At 45.8% G+C, this 15,904-nt stretch overlaps 1 protein-coding gene across 4 annotated transcripts in view; it reads right to left on the bottom strand.

Annotated features, from left to right (window-relative positions):
* RPIA (ribose 5-phosphate isomerase A) overlaps positions 1–15,904 on the bottom strand; it is a 163,554-nt gene that overhangs the window by 91,800 nt on the left and 55,850 nt on the right. For 3 of the 4 annotated variants that reach the window (XM_045054541.1, XM_045054542.1, XM_003984239.6), the window contains 5 exons: positions 9,114–9,173; positions 6,706–6,770; positions 5,198–5,266; positions 4,324–4,465; positions 2,015–2,114 (listed from right to left, as the gene is read on the bottom strand). In XM_045054541.1, the coding sequence (XP_044910476.1) occupies positions 2,015–2,114; positions 4,324–4,465; positions 5,198–5,266; positions 6,706–6,770; positions 9,114–9,173 (436 nt within the window). The remainder of the gene's footprint in view (positions 1–2,014; positions 2,115–4,323; positions 4,466–5,197; positions 5,267–6,705; positions 6,771–9,113; positions 9,174–15,904) is intronic. The other variant, XM_019827555.3, reaches the window with a different exon arrangement.

Genomic DNA, 15,904 nt, shown 5'->3' with positions numbered 1-15,904 from the left:
GGAGGCAACAAGCCACATCGATGCTTCTGGTGGCATCGTACTGAATAATTTAACATCTAGCCTCTCTTTCCTCATTTTCTTTGGTTTAAGTTTCTACTAAGATTCTGAACTTCTCCAGGCTGTAGCTTCTACTTAATGAGGCAGAGGGCAAATATCGGAGAAACTTCCTCACGAACGACAGCTCCAGGTCTCAGTAAGCCAAGAAAGGTCTGAGCAGGAGCAACAGAGCTACCTAGTGGGCACTGCAAGAAATCCACCTGCAGGGGCACAATGCCCACACTAGTGAGCGGCTTCCTACACCGCCCCCTGGGTCTATCTGCATTATCATCAGGGGCAAACGCTCCCATTTTACTAACAGTGACTAGTGACCTCTACATCGTCTTTTCCTCTTGCTCTCTCGGCTCATTACTTCTTCCATTAAATGAGAACACTAAGTGAGAATAAGCATAATTCAATTCATCTTTTTTGCTTAATAAATCTGCTTAAAGATAGTCAGTCTAAAACCACAGACTCCAGTAAGAATACTTAGCTCCTTATCACATGGCTTTTATTCACACCATTTTCATTCCCAAATAGCATGGATAACTTAAAATCTAGGATGTTTAGTTAATGGTGACAATACTATTCTTTCTTCCTGGGGATTTATTCATTCAACAAACACTCCCTCCCTTATGTGCTAGGCACCATTTTAACTCATTTAATCCAACAATCCTATGAAGTAGGCACTAATATTAGCTTCTTTTACAGAGGAAGAAATGAGTCACAGAGACATTAACTAACTGCACAAAGGTCACACTGCCAGAGTGAGGCTGGGTTAGGAACCTTATCCAGGCAGCCTGCTCCTGGATCTAATCCTAGCCCCTACAATCTGCTAAACTGACCTTATCTGCCCCATTAGCCAGTTCTGGCCCAAAAATATGCTATGCCATGGAATATTCCCAGTCAGAATCTTAGTCTCTCAATACCGTATGATTGGTATTTCTCACATCTGCTTCCTCCATCTGATCCCCTCGCCCGGGCCTTCAATACTCCTCTGGCCTGGGGACATGACTACCTTCTACACTGCCCACCCAGCCTTACTTACCCGGGGCCCCAGATCCCCGCTACAAGCAGTAGAGGCTCTCCCACCCCAGTGTTCATGTCACAGATGCCCTTCCTCAACCTGGCACTTGAGGAAGTAAGGACTAAAGCTTCAGGGTCTAGAGGAAAACAACTCAGGGCTCCCCTCTTGGCACTGCAGCCCTCAGGCAAGTCGTTGTTGAACCTTCCCTGATCCCTGTCCTCCTCTCTAACTATCTCAGCCAACTGGAGGGTTTGTAAACACTTCGTGTAGTGTCTAGATTACACTATGCTAAGGCAGAGGTCAGAAACTACCTCTCTCCCATGGAACTTTCCCACATTCTCCAAAGGAATCAACCCATGTGCACTCTAGACTCCTGGTATTTCTCCAGCAAATGTAGCACATTCTATCTTATCCGTAGGCATGGCTTCTACACAGCCACACACCGCTTTCCAAACCAAGTATACATGAACTTTCCTTGAGAAAGAATCATATTCTAGAAATGGGAGCATTCCCTGTAACATGCAGCACAGCACCTGGCCTGTGGTATGTAATTAATGAGTATGGGTGAATGGTGTCATTTTTCCCCACTGCTTAAGAAGAGAGCCCACAAAAAATCAGAGAGGCTACAGTTAAGCTTCTGGAAGGGAAGGCTCTACCCAGAGGGGGTGTGGTTATTTCAAGCCAACCCCCCTCTGACACTCCATCAGCTCCAGGCCTATCCCAGTTGGAATGGGTTGTGAAATGCACAACCAACAAAGCTGCTAGGTAAACAAGAACTGTTCCTGGGGGCAGCAAAGGTGTGAAGTCAGAAACTCCAAGCCTGGTACAAAGGAAATTCTCTTCAACCAAGTCTTACAAAACCCCACACCATTCGTGCCTCCTATAGCCAGAGGTGGGGGACAGTCACGAAGTGCTTGGGTGTCTATGCTCGATAAACACCACTCATGTTACCTGGGATCATTTTGATAGCTGTGTTCACTTCACTCCATTTATGCACCCGATCAAACTTCCAGTCCAGGATAAAATTTCCATTATCCGTCACGACGGGACCCTAGAAGGTAATTTTCCATATTTACCAAGGATATAGATATAGGTGGGCAGGTAAGTGAAGGTGATGCCCAAATACAAGTATCTTAATGAACCCGCTCCAACCAGTACCCCCGCCTCATGCTTTCTAGAAGGCAGTGCCATGAAGAAGTAATGAGCAGGAGTTCTGGAATCAGAGCTGCAGAGGCATAGAGGAGGCTCAGAAGAGCCATCAACTTCTGTGAGCCTCGGATTCCTCAACTACAAAAAGAGGATAATGATACATACTTTATAAGGCAGCTTATGTATAAACCATATGGGTAAGCATTTACCGCAATGAGGGCTCACAGTAAGGGTTCAGTAATTCTCAACTATTGTTAGAATGAAAAACTACAGCAACAGACTATCAACAGGATGCAACATTCTCACCGCTTCACATTAAGCGCCGGGTAATGCAAAATAAGGCAGTGCTATCGTACCCATGGCTTCCCCAAGCAGGCGCTCCCACCAAAACAGGAAGCAGAAATGGGTTCTGGGGTCAAAAAAACCCAGGGGATGTTCTGCATAGAACTTGTTTGTGTGACTCGTCATGCATTTCTGTCCAGAGCCGCACATACGTAATCGTGGGGGGCTTAGCTGGCTTGTGTTCTGTATCTGGCCTCTGGATCAGAATTGGCCCTTCTGTTCCTGATGCCAAGAGGGATTTATAAGCCTCCCATGCCTCTTGAAGCCAGACCTGGCTGGTCCCCTGGTGGATCTGGGAGGGAAGAGGAACAAACAAATGCCCAGGCTCCTAAGACTGTGAGATATGACAAGAGAAAAAAAACCCAGCTTGCTCAGGACTGCACTTAGACAAACTTAATGTGTAGATCACACATGGATGGTATTTCTATTGCCCTGGTGGCAATAGTTAGTTGGAAGCCTCACCCGAGAGGAGGACGCTCTGCCCAGGACCCTCAATCGGGACTCCAACTGGGCTGTTCACTGCGCTTCCCCAGCCAGAAGGCTGCATGTTGTGAGTACCCGATTTGATGTATTAACCCTTCTTTGTCCTTCTCTTCCTCTTTATGTTTACTATAATTACTTAATTCCATAAATTCCTTTTCCCTTATAATTAAATAAAACTTACCTCCATGAAAACAGAAAGTGCAGCTACCATGAATTACTATTATTCAGAACAGGGGGTCGTTTTAGTTACTTAATCTAAAATTCCTCCACAGCTTTGGGCACTAGAAGGCATTTGGGACCACAAATGTTGACAGAACCCTACAGTCACAGGCAAGGAAACTAGGCCTCCCTGTCGACGGGAGGAAGAGGGGTGGGAGTTCCGTGAAGAGCCCCCACGAAGGCAGGAGGCTGGGGCTCTTGTCTGGAGTGACGGCAGCCACGACAGAGGACCTCCAACAGTCTCCTCCAGGCTCTTCAGCTACAAAGGGAACCATGCTCAGAGCTCTGTACAACCACTAGGATTAGGGACTGATTTTTTTTTTGGGGGGGGGGGGGGGGACTGATTTTTAAAACATCACAAAAACACCAGGAAAAAAAAACACACCAATATAAAAATTCATCACAGAAGAGTCACAGAGGATTTGTTTTCTGTATCTTTCAAACTTGTTATACAGTTATGTCAATAATTACAGTTCATTTTTTGGGCTATCACTTTTGCTTGTTCGGTTATTTAAGTGTAAGAGAAAAAAAAAAAGTTCTATGTAGCCCACTCTAAAAGCTGAAGAGAAACATTTTGGACTAAGTTTCTGAAGCATATTCCTAGAGAGGAGTTCATATTCCCCAAGAAACTCAACTTCTTGTCACATTTAATAACAGAACGAAGTAAGAGGAGAAAAAGAAAATGACACTATGAAACCTAAAATACTTGCTGCCCGGTGTGGAGGGCTTCCCAAAGCCCATCTTTAGCCACCGTTAATCACGATGGTCCAGGCCGCAGGTACAAAGGTCAGATCACCTGAGGATCGTCAGACCCCAAAGGACAGACAGAAAGAATCACTCCCCGACTTGTACAGGGGATATGCACCGCATTAAATGTAGTCTTCTCTACACGAGTTTGAATACAGAAACTGGTAAAGCCAGTACTCTAAAAATAAACCAATAACCTGATTAAAAATAGATAAATAAAAACTGACTACCCAGGCTAGGCACAGAGGTCCTAACAGAAGCAAAAAGGACCCCACACTGAGAGCCTGGAATGCCCTTGAGAAACCTCCCTGGCCACTTACTGCCTTGTTGACGGCCATCCGAAGTTCAATCACGCCCCCAAACTTCTGGGTCACAGCTCGGCTCACTGGGACATAGGCCATTGGGATGACCTCAATGGGGATTCCCTTGTGCCACTGATCCCCAAGGTTCTTTGAATCTTTTCTGAAAAGAAAGTCAAAAAGTACAATAAATATAAATAAGCTCAATGATACAGATAAAAACCAAATTCAGACACAATGAGAGGACAAGAGAGGTCAGCAGAGACAAGAACACAGGGCTTCAAATATATTAGCTATATTTTACTATTTAAGAAATGAGGTATTTGAAGTAAATATGACAAAAATGTTAAAAGTGGTTATGACTGGCTTGTGATTATTACACAGGTATTTATTACTTATATTCTTTCTACGGCTATAATATCTTATAAGTACATACAATTTTCTTGTTAATTAACATGCTCAGCATAAGCGCCTTCTATCAGATTCCTTGAAGGAGAATCTGAGAGCCTGGTCAAAGGCGATGCACAACACAAGTCACGTGTGAGCCCAGAGGAAGCAGGGCGTGCTGAGTCACTGCCCGTGGGCAGGGCCTGTCCTTCCTCTGAGGCTCCCTGCAAGGATCAAATGAGTAGTACGTGAGGACTCGCTCCTGTCACGAGAGTGACAAGCGGTTAAGCTGTTTCCTCCTCCTTCGAACGCACACGTAACACAGCAGTATCTACCTTCAGCGTGAAAACAAAACAAAATCCAAGACACGGCCCTAAGTCCTAGCCATCAAGTCTCAGAAAGTCACACAGTCCTTCGAGTTCTCTATTTGCTCCTCCATAAAATGGCGATGAGGCCTGGGGTCTGATCTACCTCCTCAGTGGACAGCTCAGAACACTGAACAATGTACCTGAAGTCGGCAATCACGATGAAGCGACTGGCATAGCCAGCCACAATTTTCTCCTGGGTCAGGCAGCCTCTGGGGATGGGAAGAGGCAAATGAACACAAGGTAGGACACAAACTCAATTTGAAAACTAATGTCAGATACAACAAACCCAAATCCACTTAATGAGAAACTTAATTTTCGATTCTTAAAGGAAGATCCCCAACTCCATCATGCTGTGCAACGAACTGAACTGTGTCCCCCTCAAATTTCATATATTGAAGCCCTAAATCCCGATGTGTACTTGGAAGATGGGGCCTCTAAGGAAGTAATTATGGTTAAATGTGGTCATAAAGGCGGGGCCCTGGGTCTGACAGGATTAGTGTCCTTGTAAGAGACACCAGAGAGCTCACTTGTTCTCTCTCCACCCTGTGAGGGCACTATGACAAGGCAGCCAACCACATGCCAGAGTCCCAGAACTGTCGAAAGATGTCTGTTGTTGAAGCCACCCAGTCTATGGCATTTTGTTAAGGCAGCCCGAGCTAAGAAATGCACTACGAAAACACAAGCCTGTCTGTGTCTGGGAGAAATGGTTCCCACTCAGGCCAGGCACGATCCCATCTAAGATGCATCTGTGCTCAGGGAAAAGTCATCTGAATCTGAGCATGGCATGAATGGAAGGGTCTATAACTTGAGAAGGACGAGCTTTGAACAACCTGTCTTGTCCACTATCTGCCATTTGGGAGTGATGAAGCAGAGAGAGCACGGTGAAATATTAAGCATATTCTGTGTCACCCCACAGTCTGCTTGATTATGAGAACTGGCAGAACAGGCCTTCACCTTCTTCAACTCACCATTTCCTTCCCTCCAAACCAACACTAAAGAAACACCCAGGGGTGCCTGGGTGGCTCAGTCAGTTGAGCGTCTGACTTTGGCTAAGGTCATGATCTCAAGGTTGGTGGGTTCAAGACCCATGTTGGGCTCTCTGCTGTCACCACAGAGCCCACTTCAGATCCTCTGTCCCCCTCTCTGACCCTCCCCCACTAGTGCTCGCTCACGCACTCTCTCAAAATAATCTTAAAAAACAAACAACACAAAACAAAAAAACACCCAAGAAATGCTTTCCAAATGAATGAATGAATATATAACCAAGCACTCACAGAGCTTAAGAGAAGCTTTAAAACAAAGATCACACACTCCCCTGCCCACAGACCTAATAATCTAGCCCCAACAATATATTTGGCTTAATTTGTACAGGTTTTAACATCTGAATCAGCAGAAGAATGTAGATACAGAGACTCCATTAAGATGAATAACCTCACCAAAGAGGCCCCGGTTCCTAGTCACCAGACTGCTACTCACGACTAGAAACGCCAAGCCGGCTCTACGGCCAAAGGCCATCAACTTCCTAGTGCGAAGACAAGCTGGCATACATTACGGTGGCAATTTGTTTATTCTGTCCTCCAATTTGCTTTGCTTTGCTAAGGATGAACTGGCAGATACTCTTCAGCAAGAAAGTCCCCACAACACTTACCCACCGCCCTTGATGAGATTGAGATCAGCATCTACCTCGTCGGCACCATCGATTGCGAGGTCGATCTGCATTGGGGGAAGGAAGGAAAGACAAAGAAACTACTAAAAGCCTTGGGAGGTGAGGCTCTGTGCAAAGCCTGGACATGGAATAGCTCATCCGATCTTTAGCAGCCCTATTAGCTACTTTTAGTTGTTCCCATTTAACCAGTCAAGAAACTGAGGCTCTGAGAGGTTAAGCTAGTCCACTAGGGTCACCAGGAAACAAACAGGAGGCCTGGAAACCACACTGGGTCCCGCTTTTACCCATGACATTTCACTGCCTTTTCTTACTGATGGGCTTCTCTGTGGATGAGCTAGAATTATTTGACAGCACACAACCCCAACATGGGTGACATCACCCCCAAGTAGAAAAAAAGATACACAGTACATCTATGGCATTAAAATTTCATGGGGGGGGGGGGGCTGGGGGGCTCAGTCGGTTAAGCATCCAACTTTGGCTCAGGTCATGATCCTGGGGTTCATGGGTTCGAGCCCCCATGTTGGGCTCTGTGCTGACAGCTCATAGCCTGGAGCCTGCTTCGGATTGTGTTTCCCTCTCTCTGCCCCTCCCCTGGCTCGCACTCTGTCTCTCTCTCAAAAATAAATAAAACATCTTTAAAGAAACTTAAAACTTCACTGGAGGGGGGGCAACAGAAAAAAGGCTGAGAAACGCTGACTCAGAAGTCTCCACACTAGTGTGGCAAAAAGAAAGACAGTTTCAAGCAGACACAGAAAACCAATGTATAGTTATAAAGCTGACACACGTCGGACATGATCCGCAACTGGACACTACCTGAGGCACCCCCACTGTGACCCCCCCCAAAGCACCTGTCAGGGCTTGTCCACTGCCACCATTAGGAAATTCCACCACCAACCCCAAGAGCAGTCAGGGGCAAAATGGGTTCATTTATCTTTTGAAATGTAAAATCAAGGAAGCTATGTACTTCTCTTCACTACTGACCTCCGCACGAACAAGGTGGGAGTGTTAAGCACGGTTATTTAAAAGACCAGTACAAAAAACCCTCAGGGTACAAATCAGTTCAAGTTGCTTGGCCTGGCACAGGCGGAGAGCGTACAGAGCTTCAGCGGCACCGTGCTTCCACCCTTTCACAGATCCTGCCCTTGGTCTGAAGAGACAGCCTGCACCGCTTCTCCCTGCCCCGCGTGGATCCGAGGGCCAGGCCACGCCAGGGCGACTCTCCGGGGCCTGGAAGGCCGCAGCCTTCTTTGCAGGAGCCGCAGGCCCGCCTTCGGCCCACACCGCTCTCCTCACAGTGTGGAACACAAATTCACACGGTGCCCCGCTCTGCCCACAGAAATCCCCTAACAAGCCCTTCCCATGGTTCCCTAAGGAACCTAAGGGCTTCCCAAGCCCTTCCCTAAGCCCTCGGAGGCCCACAGGTACCAGGACGACACAGGTTAGTAGACCATCGAGTCCCACTCTGCAGTTTGGTTTGCGAGCTGCCATAACCCCTCCCCACTCTCCCGATCCAACCACTTCCACCGTGCGCCAACGTATTCTACTCACTCAGTCCCTGCCACCCCAGCCAGCCTGGGCACCGTCCACGTATGCCACGGGCCGGCCTGGAGTTGCTCCCGTGGCTCCCATCTACTCCTCTCCGGAACGCCGTCTCCTGCCCTGGCCCCCTCGCCTTCAAGCTCTGCTCAAACTTTACCTCTCCCCACAAAACCCTTCTAAGGAGCCCTGCTCCAGAGCCAGAAGCATCCGAATTCACATTCAAGCTCTCTACCAGTTACAAAAGGCGTGGCTCTGGCAAATGGCTTGTCCTCTCTGTGTCTTTTTCACACCCGTAAAATGGGATAATGATGGTATGCACCCTCAAGACTCCTGGAGGTTAAGTAGTTTAATATCGGCATAGCGCTTAGCACCATACCTGGCGCACAGGCAGGGCTCAGTAAATGCCAACTGTGAGTATGCTGCTCACTCTCATCAACTCAGTCTCCTCTGTGTTTAACCACCTTTGCTGTAACATAACACCTAACTGTAATCTGTTTTCAAATGTCCGTGGCTGCCTCAGAAGATTACTTCTTATCTCCACTTAGTGGTAAGCTCCACGGGCTCTTACACTTCTGTACCAGGACCACAGGAAGCCCTGGATCCACCCAGGGTTTGTCCAGTCCCCCCTCACCACACTCATACTGAGCCCTCAGGGTTAACCACAGGGAATGTACTGGAAACTAACAACCTCTCCTCTAGTGACCTCAGCCAGATTTAACATTCAAATTCCCAGGAGAAAATCTAGCATGACTCACTGACCTTTCTCCAAGACTCAACAAGATATCGAGTCCATGAACAAGGGACAGCCTTAAAAAAGGAGACCGAAAGACAAAGCAGCCCAACTCTCTTACCTCTGGGTGTCGGTCCAGGTCACTGAGAGTTAAGCCATACTGCAAGATGAGCTGACGGGCCTACAGAGGACAAGAAAAAGCACCCACAATCATTTACTCCGAGCACGTGGCAGATTCTCAGCATTCTTTTGGATTTAAGTGTCAGACACGGAGTCCCAAGCAAGGCTCTCTCCCAAACCCAGCTGTGCCCACTAAGAGTAGGAGACACAGCTTTATGAATGGCAAAACTAAGTTAATTCATCCCGGGAGCCAGAAGAAGGCAAACAGCATACAGTGAAGATCGCCAGTGCCAGGCTAAGAGTCCCTCCTCCATGATCTGCTATTTAAGACAATGCCATGGGGGCACCCGGTGGCTGGGTTGGTCGAGCATCCAACTCTTGATTTCGGCTCAGGTCATGATCCCAGTGTCATGGGATCAAGCCCCGCATGTGGCTCCACGCTGAGTGTGGACACTGCTAAGATTCTCCCTCTCTCTCCTTCCCTCCCTCTCTCTCTCTCTCTCTCTCTCTCTCTCTCTCTCTCCACCCCTCCACCCCCTACCCCACTCACACTCTAAAACATAAAGTTTAAAAAAAGACAATGCCATGGACTCCTAAAGCTTATGGTAATACAGTATTAAAAAAACAAAAAAAAACAAAAAAACAAAAAAAAACTTCTTAAAAAAGGAACTGAATGGATAGAGTGATTTCCAGGCTATAATGTTGAATAAAAATAAGCAAAAGGGGTGTCTGGGCATCTCAGTCAGTTAGGCATTTGACTCTTGATTTCAGCTCAGGTCATGATCTCACACAGTTACTACGATCAAGCCCCATGTCAGTCTCTGAGCTCACAGCTCAGAGCCTGCTTGGGATTCTCTCTCTCTGCTCCGCACCCACTTGCATGCACATGTGTGTCTGCTCTCTCTCAAAATAAATAAACTTAAAAAATGTTTAAAACTAAAAAATAAGCCAAAGAATACATGCACTCCACAGAGTGCATTAAAGGCAGGATGACCAGAATGGCTAAGTGAAGAGCTCAGCAAATGGAGAACACCACACTGGGAAAGACCTGGGATTTACTTTATAGACGTGCCTCATAATAACCTTTCAAAGAGGCTGACCAAAAACAAGAGAGCAGTGATTACTGCTACCACATGGTCCTGAGTGGGATTTATAGCTGGAATAAATACACTTTGAATCTCCAAGTATGACCACCCAAATCCAAGTGATAAGGATCTGTATTCATGTCATTGCTTACCATAAGCAGAGGGACCAAAGGATAAAAAAAACTTTCTCCTAAAGGCATGTCTTGAAAATATTTTGTTTAAAATGAAAAGCACCTGAGATTAAGAATCAGAAGGTCTCAACTCTAATCTTAAATGAACCAGCCACATGACCCTTGACAAGTTTTCTTGGGATGGATGAAATGACCAATGTCAATCTTCAAATCCAAAATCCTAAGAGTCAAACCAAAAAGATCCTGGAATTTGCAATATATGGGCCTTGTTGGGATCCTAATCAAACAAACTATAAAAAAATATTTTTAAACGATAAGACAAATAAGAGGAAACTTAAACCCTGAACCCATGGTTCATGGGATCGAGCCCTACACTGGGCTCTATGCGGACAGCATGGAGCCTGCTTAGGATTGTTTCTTTCCCTTTCTCTCTACCCCTGTTCTGCCTGCACACACACATACAACTCTCTCTCTCTCAAAAATAGACTTAAAAAAAAATAGCCAAGGTAGAAGAGAATGGGGTACAGATAAAAAAAAAATTGGCCATGAATTGGTGATTACTAAAACTGGGTGATGGGCACATGAAAGTTCATTATGTGGTTCTTTATCCTTTTTGAGGTATGAAAATTTCCATATAAAAAGCTAAAATAAAACACTGACTGAAAGTAGCAAATTCAAAACAAAAATAACTCCATGATTCTGGGGAGCCTGGGTGGCTCAGTCGGTTAAATGTCTGACTCTTAATTTCAGCCCTGGTCAATCTCGCGGTTTGTGAGTTTGAGCCCAGCATCGATTCTTGGGATTCTTTCTCTCTCTCCCCTTCTCTGCCCCTCCCCTGATCTCTCTTGCTCTGTCTCTCAAAATAAATACATAATGAAGGGAGAAAACAATAAACATGGTATCGCAGAATTATTTCTCAGTTCCTAGATTTCTCCAAAAGTAGCGCTGAGAAACCATCCTAATTCCAGACCCTGAAGCTATAAGAACAATGGGAAAATCTGGAAGGTAGCCTCTAAGATGACCATCCACCACTTGGTCTTCATGCCTTTGGATAATCCCTGCCCACAGAGTCCCAGGGTTGGTCTGCGGGACCAACGGCACACAGCAGAAGCGATGCAGATACTTCTGAGATTGGTTTATAAAGAATGCCGGGGAGTAGGTAAGGGTGGCACGCTCTAGCAAGATCTCTCCCTCCGCCCCCTCTCTTATCACACAGCAAGGGAAAAGGTTGCCATGTCCTGGAGACACTAACAGAGCCTCTCCCAAACAGCCTGTGAAGAATGAAGGCCTGCAATACCCACATGACTGAGCCTGGAACCACAGCTGATTCTTGAGATGACCGCAGCCCTGGCCAAGAGCTTAACTGTAACCTCATGAGAGACCGAAGCCAGAACCGCCTAGCTAAACCACTGCGGATTCCTGACCCTGGCAACTATGAGATAATAAATGTTTGCTGTTAAGTTGCTAAATTTGGGAGTAATTGGTTCCATAGCAACAGATATTGAATACAGATGGTGTTAGAAAAATGATACAAACTGCACAGAGTTCAATGTGATCGTCTACCATGCAAATAAAACTGTGTGATGTACTATGATTTCCTATTAATCTTACGGACTTTAGAAATAGTAAACTGCATTCAGATATAACATAAAAAAACTGGATATCAGGAAACTGGTCTACACTGGACAATGTAACTGTTCCATAAGGATGTCTTCTCTGTCCATCTAGATTATAATCAGAGTATGAGAGAGCACATTTCACATATTCTTGCCACCCTACAGCAGTTAGCATCATTTGAGCCAATAGTTGGGTAAATAAGCAATCATTCTGAGTTCATTCTAGGAATTACCTAGTGCAAACCCCTGTTTTAAGGAAGAAATGGATGCCCAGAGAGGTCACAGTGGTAAGTTAGGGACAGAGTGAAGACCAGAAATAGTCTCCTGCCTTCCTCTCTCACCTAGGGACTAAGAAGGGAATCAGAAGGAAAGGAAAACAGAGAGAATGGTAAAAGAACAAGAAGCAGAGAGGGCAGGCCCATTTATAAATGGAATTGAAGTCATCTTATATAATAACATGCTATTAACGATAACAATTTTAAAAGGAGTTCTTTGAGGTCTTGGCATTCCTCCTCTACCTTCTCCCAAACTCCTGCCCCACGTGACCAACTCAAATGTCATCCTTCCTGGGAAGCCCTCCCCAATTCCCTGGGCAAGGAGTAGGCTCTCCTTCCTCTAAAAGGCACATTATCTCTACTTCTCTACCATTTAATTATAAATAATGGCCCACGTAAATGTAGCATTAATTCATCCAACAAACACGTACAGAGTGCCTAAAAGCCAGGCACCACACTGGGCACTGGAGATGATGATTAACACCTCCCATGCATAGGAGCCTCACATCCCTATGATAGCACGCATATCCTCAGTGATCACCATGTCCAACTGAATTCTGTCTCCCCACCACCACCAGCAGCCACCCATCCCAGTTCCCATCCAAAGTCCAGCACGTGATGATGCCTAGGGGCATGGGTACCCCAGTGTTTATAGCAGCGCTCTCAATAGCTAAATTATGGAAAGAGCCTAAATGTCCATCAACTGATGAATGGACAAAGAAGATATGGTTTATATATACAATGGAATACTACTTGGCAATGAGAAAGAATGAAATCATGTCATTTGCAGCAACGTGGATGGAATTGGAGGGTATTATGCTGAGTGAAATCAGTCAGAGAAAGACAGATATCACTGTTTTCCCTCATATGTGGATCTTGAGAAACTTAACAGAAGGGCATGAGGGAGGGGACGGGGAAAAAATAGTTACAAACAGAGAGGGAGGGAGGCAAACCACAAGAGACTCAAATACAGAGAACAAACTGAGGGTGGATGGTGGGGTAGGGGAGAGGGGAAAATGGGTGATGGGCATTGAGGAGGACATTTGTTGGGATATGCACTGGGTGTTGTAGGTAAGCCAATTTGACAATAAATTATATTCATAAAAAATAAATAAATAATAAATAAACAAATAGTCCAGCACATGAAAGGAGCCCCATGAGTAATTGTATGGCTGGGAAGCCCCGCCTCAACTTCTGCAAGCCCTGGGACCCTCATCTTCCCAGACAATAAGCAATAATACAAGGACAGGATCTGCCCTAGCTTTATTTTTATTTATTTTTTCAATATATGAAATTTATTGTCAAATTGGTTTCCAAACAACACCCAGTGCTCATCCCAAAAGGTACCCTCCTCAATAGCCATCACCCATCCTCCCCTCCCTCCCACCCCCCCCATCAACCCTCAGTTTGTTCCCCCCCCATCAACCCTCAGTTTGTTCTCAGTTTTTTTTTTTTAATTTTTTTTTTCAACGTTTATTTATTTTTGGGACAGAGAGAGACAGAGCATGAACAGGGGAGGGGCAGAGAGAGAGGGAGACACAGAATCGGAAACAGGCTCCAGGCTCTGAGCCATCAGCCCAGAGCCCGACGCGGGGCTCGAACTCACGGACCGCGAGATCGTGACCTGGCTGAAGTCGGACGCTTAACCGACTGCGCCACCCAGGCGCCCCTGTTCTCAGTTTTTAAGAGTCTCTTATGCTTTGGCTCTCTTCCACTCTAACCTTTTTTTTTTTTTTTTCCCCTTCCCCTCCCCGATGGGTTTCTGTTAAGTTTCTCAGGATCCACATAAGAGTGAAACGATATGGTATCTGTCTTTCTCTGTATGGCTTATTTCACTTAGCATCACACTCTCCAGTTCCATCCATGTTGCTACAAAGGGCCATATTTCGTTCTTTCTCATTGCCACGTAGTACTCCATTGTGTATATAAACCACAATTTCTTTATCCATTCATCAGTTGATGGACATTTAGGCTCTTTCCATAATTTGGCTATTGTTGAGAGTGCTGCTATGAACATTGGGGTACAAGTGCCCCTATGCATCAGTACTCCTGTATCCCTTGGGTAAATTCCTAGCAGTGCTATCGCTGGGTCATAGGGTAGGTCTATTTTTAATTTTTGGCTGCACCAATTTGCATTCCCACCAACAGTGCAAGAGGGTTCCCGTTTCTCCACATCCTCTCCAGCATCATTAGTCTCCTGATTTGCTCATTTTGGCCACTCTGACTGGCGTGAGGTGATGAGGAGCGACGTTGAACATCTTTTCATGTGCCTGTTGGCCAGGATCTGCCCTAGCTTTAAACAGTCCGTACCCCTCTCCACAACATGGAGAACTCTGTACACTGACCTCAAGAACCATAGGGGTAGGACCTGCTCCCATCTGCAAGTCCTACAACTCTCCCTTCTCCCCATCTTTGACTGAACTCCACACGGGTCCCCTGTGAGTGTGGCCCTGCATACACAGGGAAATCAGAGTCACAAACAACACGAGCTTCCCACACTCATAACATGAGTTATGGGACGAACTGCGTTCCCCTGGAAAAAAAAAAAAAAAAAAAAACCAGGTTGGAGTCCTAACCCCCAGAACTTCAGATTGTGACCTTATTCGGACATAGGGTCTTCACAGATGTAATCAGGTTAAAACAAAGTCATCAGGCTGAGCCTGGGTGGCACAGTCAGTCAAACGTCCGACTTTGGCTCAGGTCATGATCTCATAGCTCGTGGGTTTGAGCCCGGCATCGGGATCCATGCTGACAGCTCAGAACCCGGAGCCTGCTTCAAATTCTGTGTCTCCCTCTCTCTCTCCCCCTCTTCCCCACCCCTCTCAAAAATAAATAAACGTTTTTTGGGGCGCCTGGGTGGCGCAGTCGGTTAAGCGTCCGACTTCAGCCAGGTCACGATCTCGCGGTCCGGGAGTTCGAGCCCCGCGTCAGGCTCTGGGCTGATGGCTCAGAGCCTGGAGCCTGTTTCCGATTCTGTGTCTCCCTCTCTCTCTGCCCCTCCCCCGTTCATGCTCTGTCTCTGTCCCAAAAAATAAATAAACGTTGAAAAAAGAATTAAAAAAATAAATAAAATAAAATAAACTTTTTTTTTTTAAAGAAGGGTTAGAAAAGACAAAACTAAAAAGATAATAGGACAAAACAGGCCACGAGCACCAAGAATAAGACAAACATCCTAGAAAGAAAAAACACAGAAAACAGAGGCAAGAAAATTAAAGGAATAATAGAAAAAAAAACTCCCCCAAATTAAAGAGTATGAGTTTGCAGAATGAAATGTCCCAGCAAGTGCCCAGAAGAATAGATGAAAACGAACCCCACACTAAGACACAGTATGGTGAAATGTCAGAACACTGGACACAAGGAAAAGATAATATCAGGGTACAAGGGTTCAGAGAGTGTAAAAAACCGGTTTCATACAAAGGATCAAGAATCAGAATGGCTTCAAACTCCTTTCTCAACAAATGGAAAATGACACAATAGAGAAATGCCTTCAAACTTCCTCAGAAAAGATCTAGTATATAATTCTCTAAGTCAAATAACCGACTTCAAGAAAGGCTAGAATAAAGACATTTTCAGGGGCCCCCGGGTTGAGCATCCCATCCCTCTCTCGATTTCAGCTCAGATCACCGTCCCAGGGTCATAGGATTAAGCCCCGCATCTGGCTCCGTGCTGTGTGTGGAGCCTGCTT

This window comes from Felis catus, chromosome A3 (assembly GCF_018350175.1).
Source record: "Felis catus isolate Fca126 chromosome A3, F.catus_Fca126_mat1.0, whole genome shotgun sequence".
NCBI lineage: Eukaryota > Metazoa > Chordata > Mammalia > Carnivora > Felidae > Felis > Felis catus.
The sequence above is the reverse complement of the archived record's forward strand: the minus strand, read 5'-3'. Positions and strand labels throughout refer to the sequence as shown.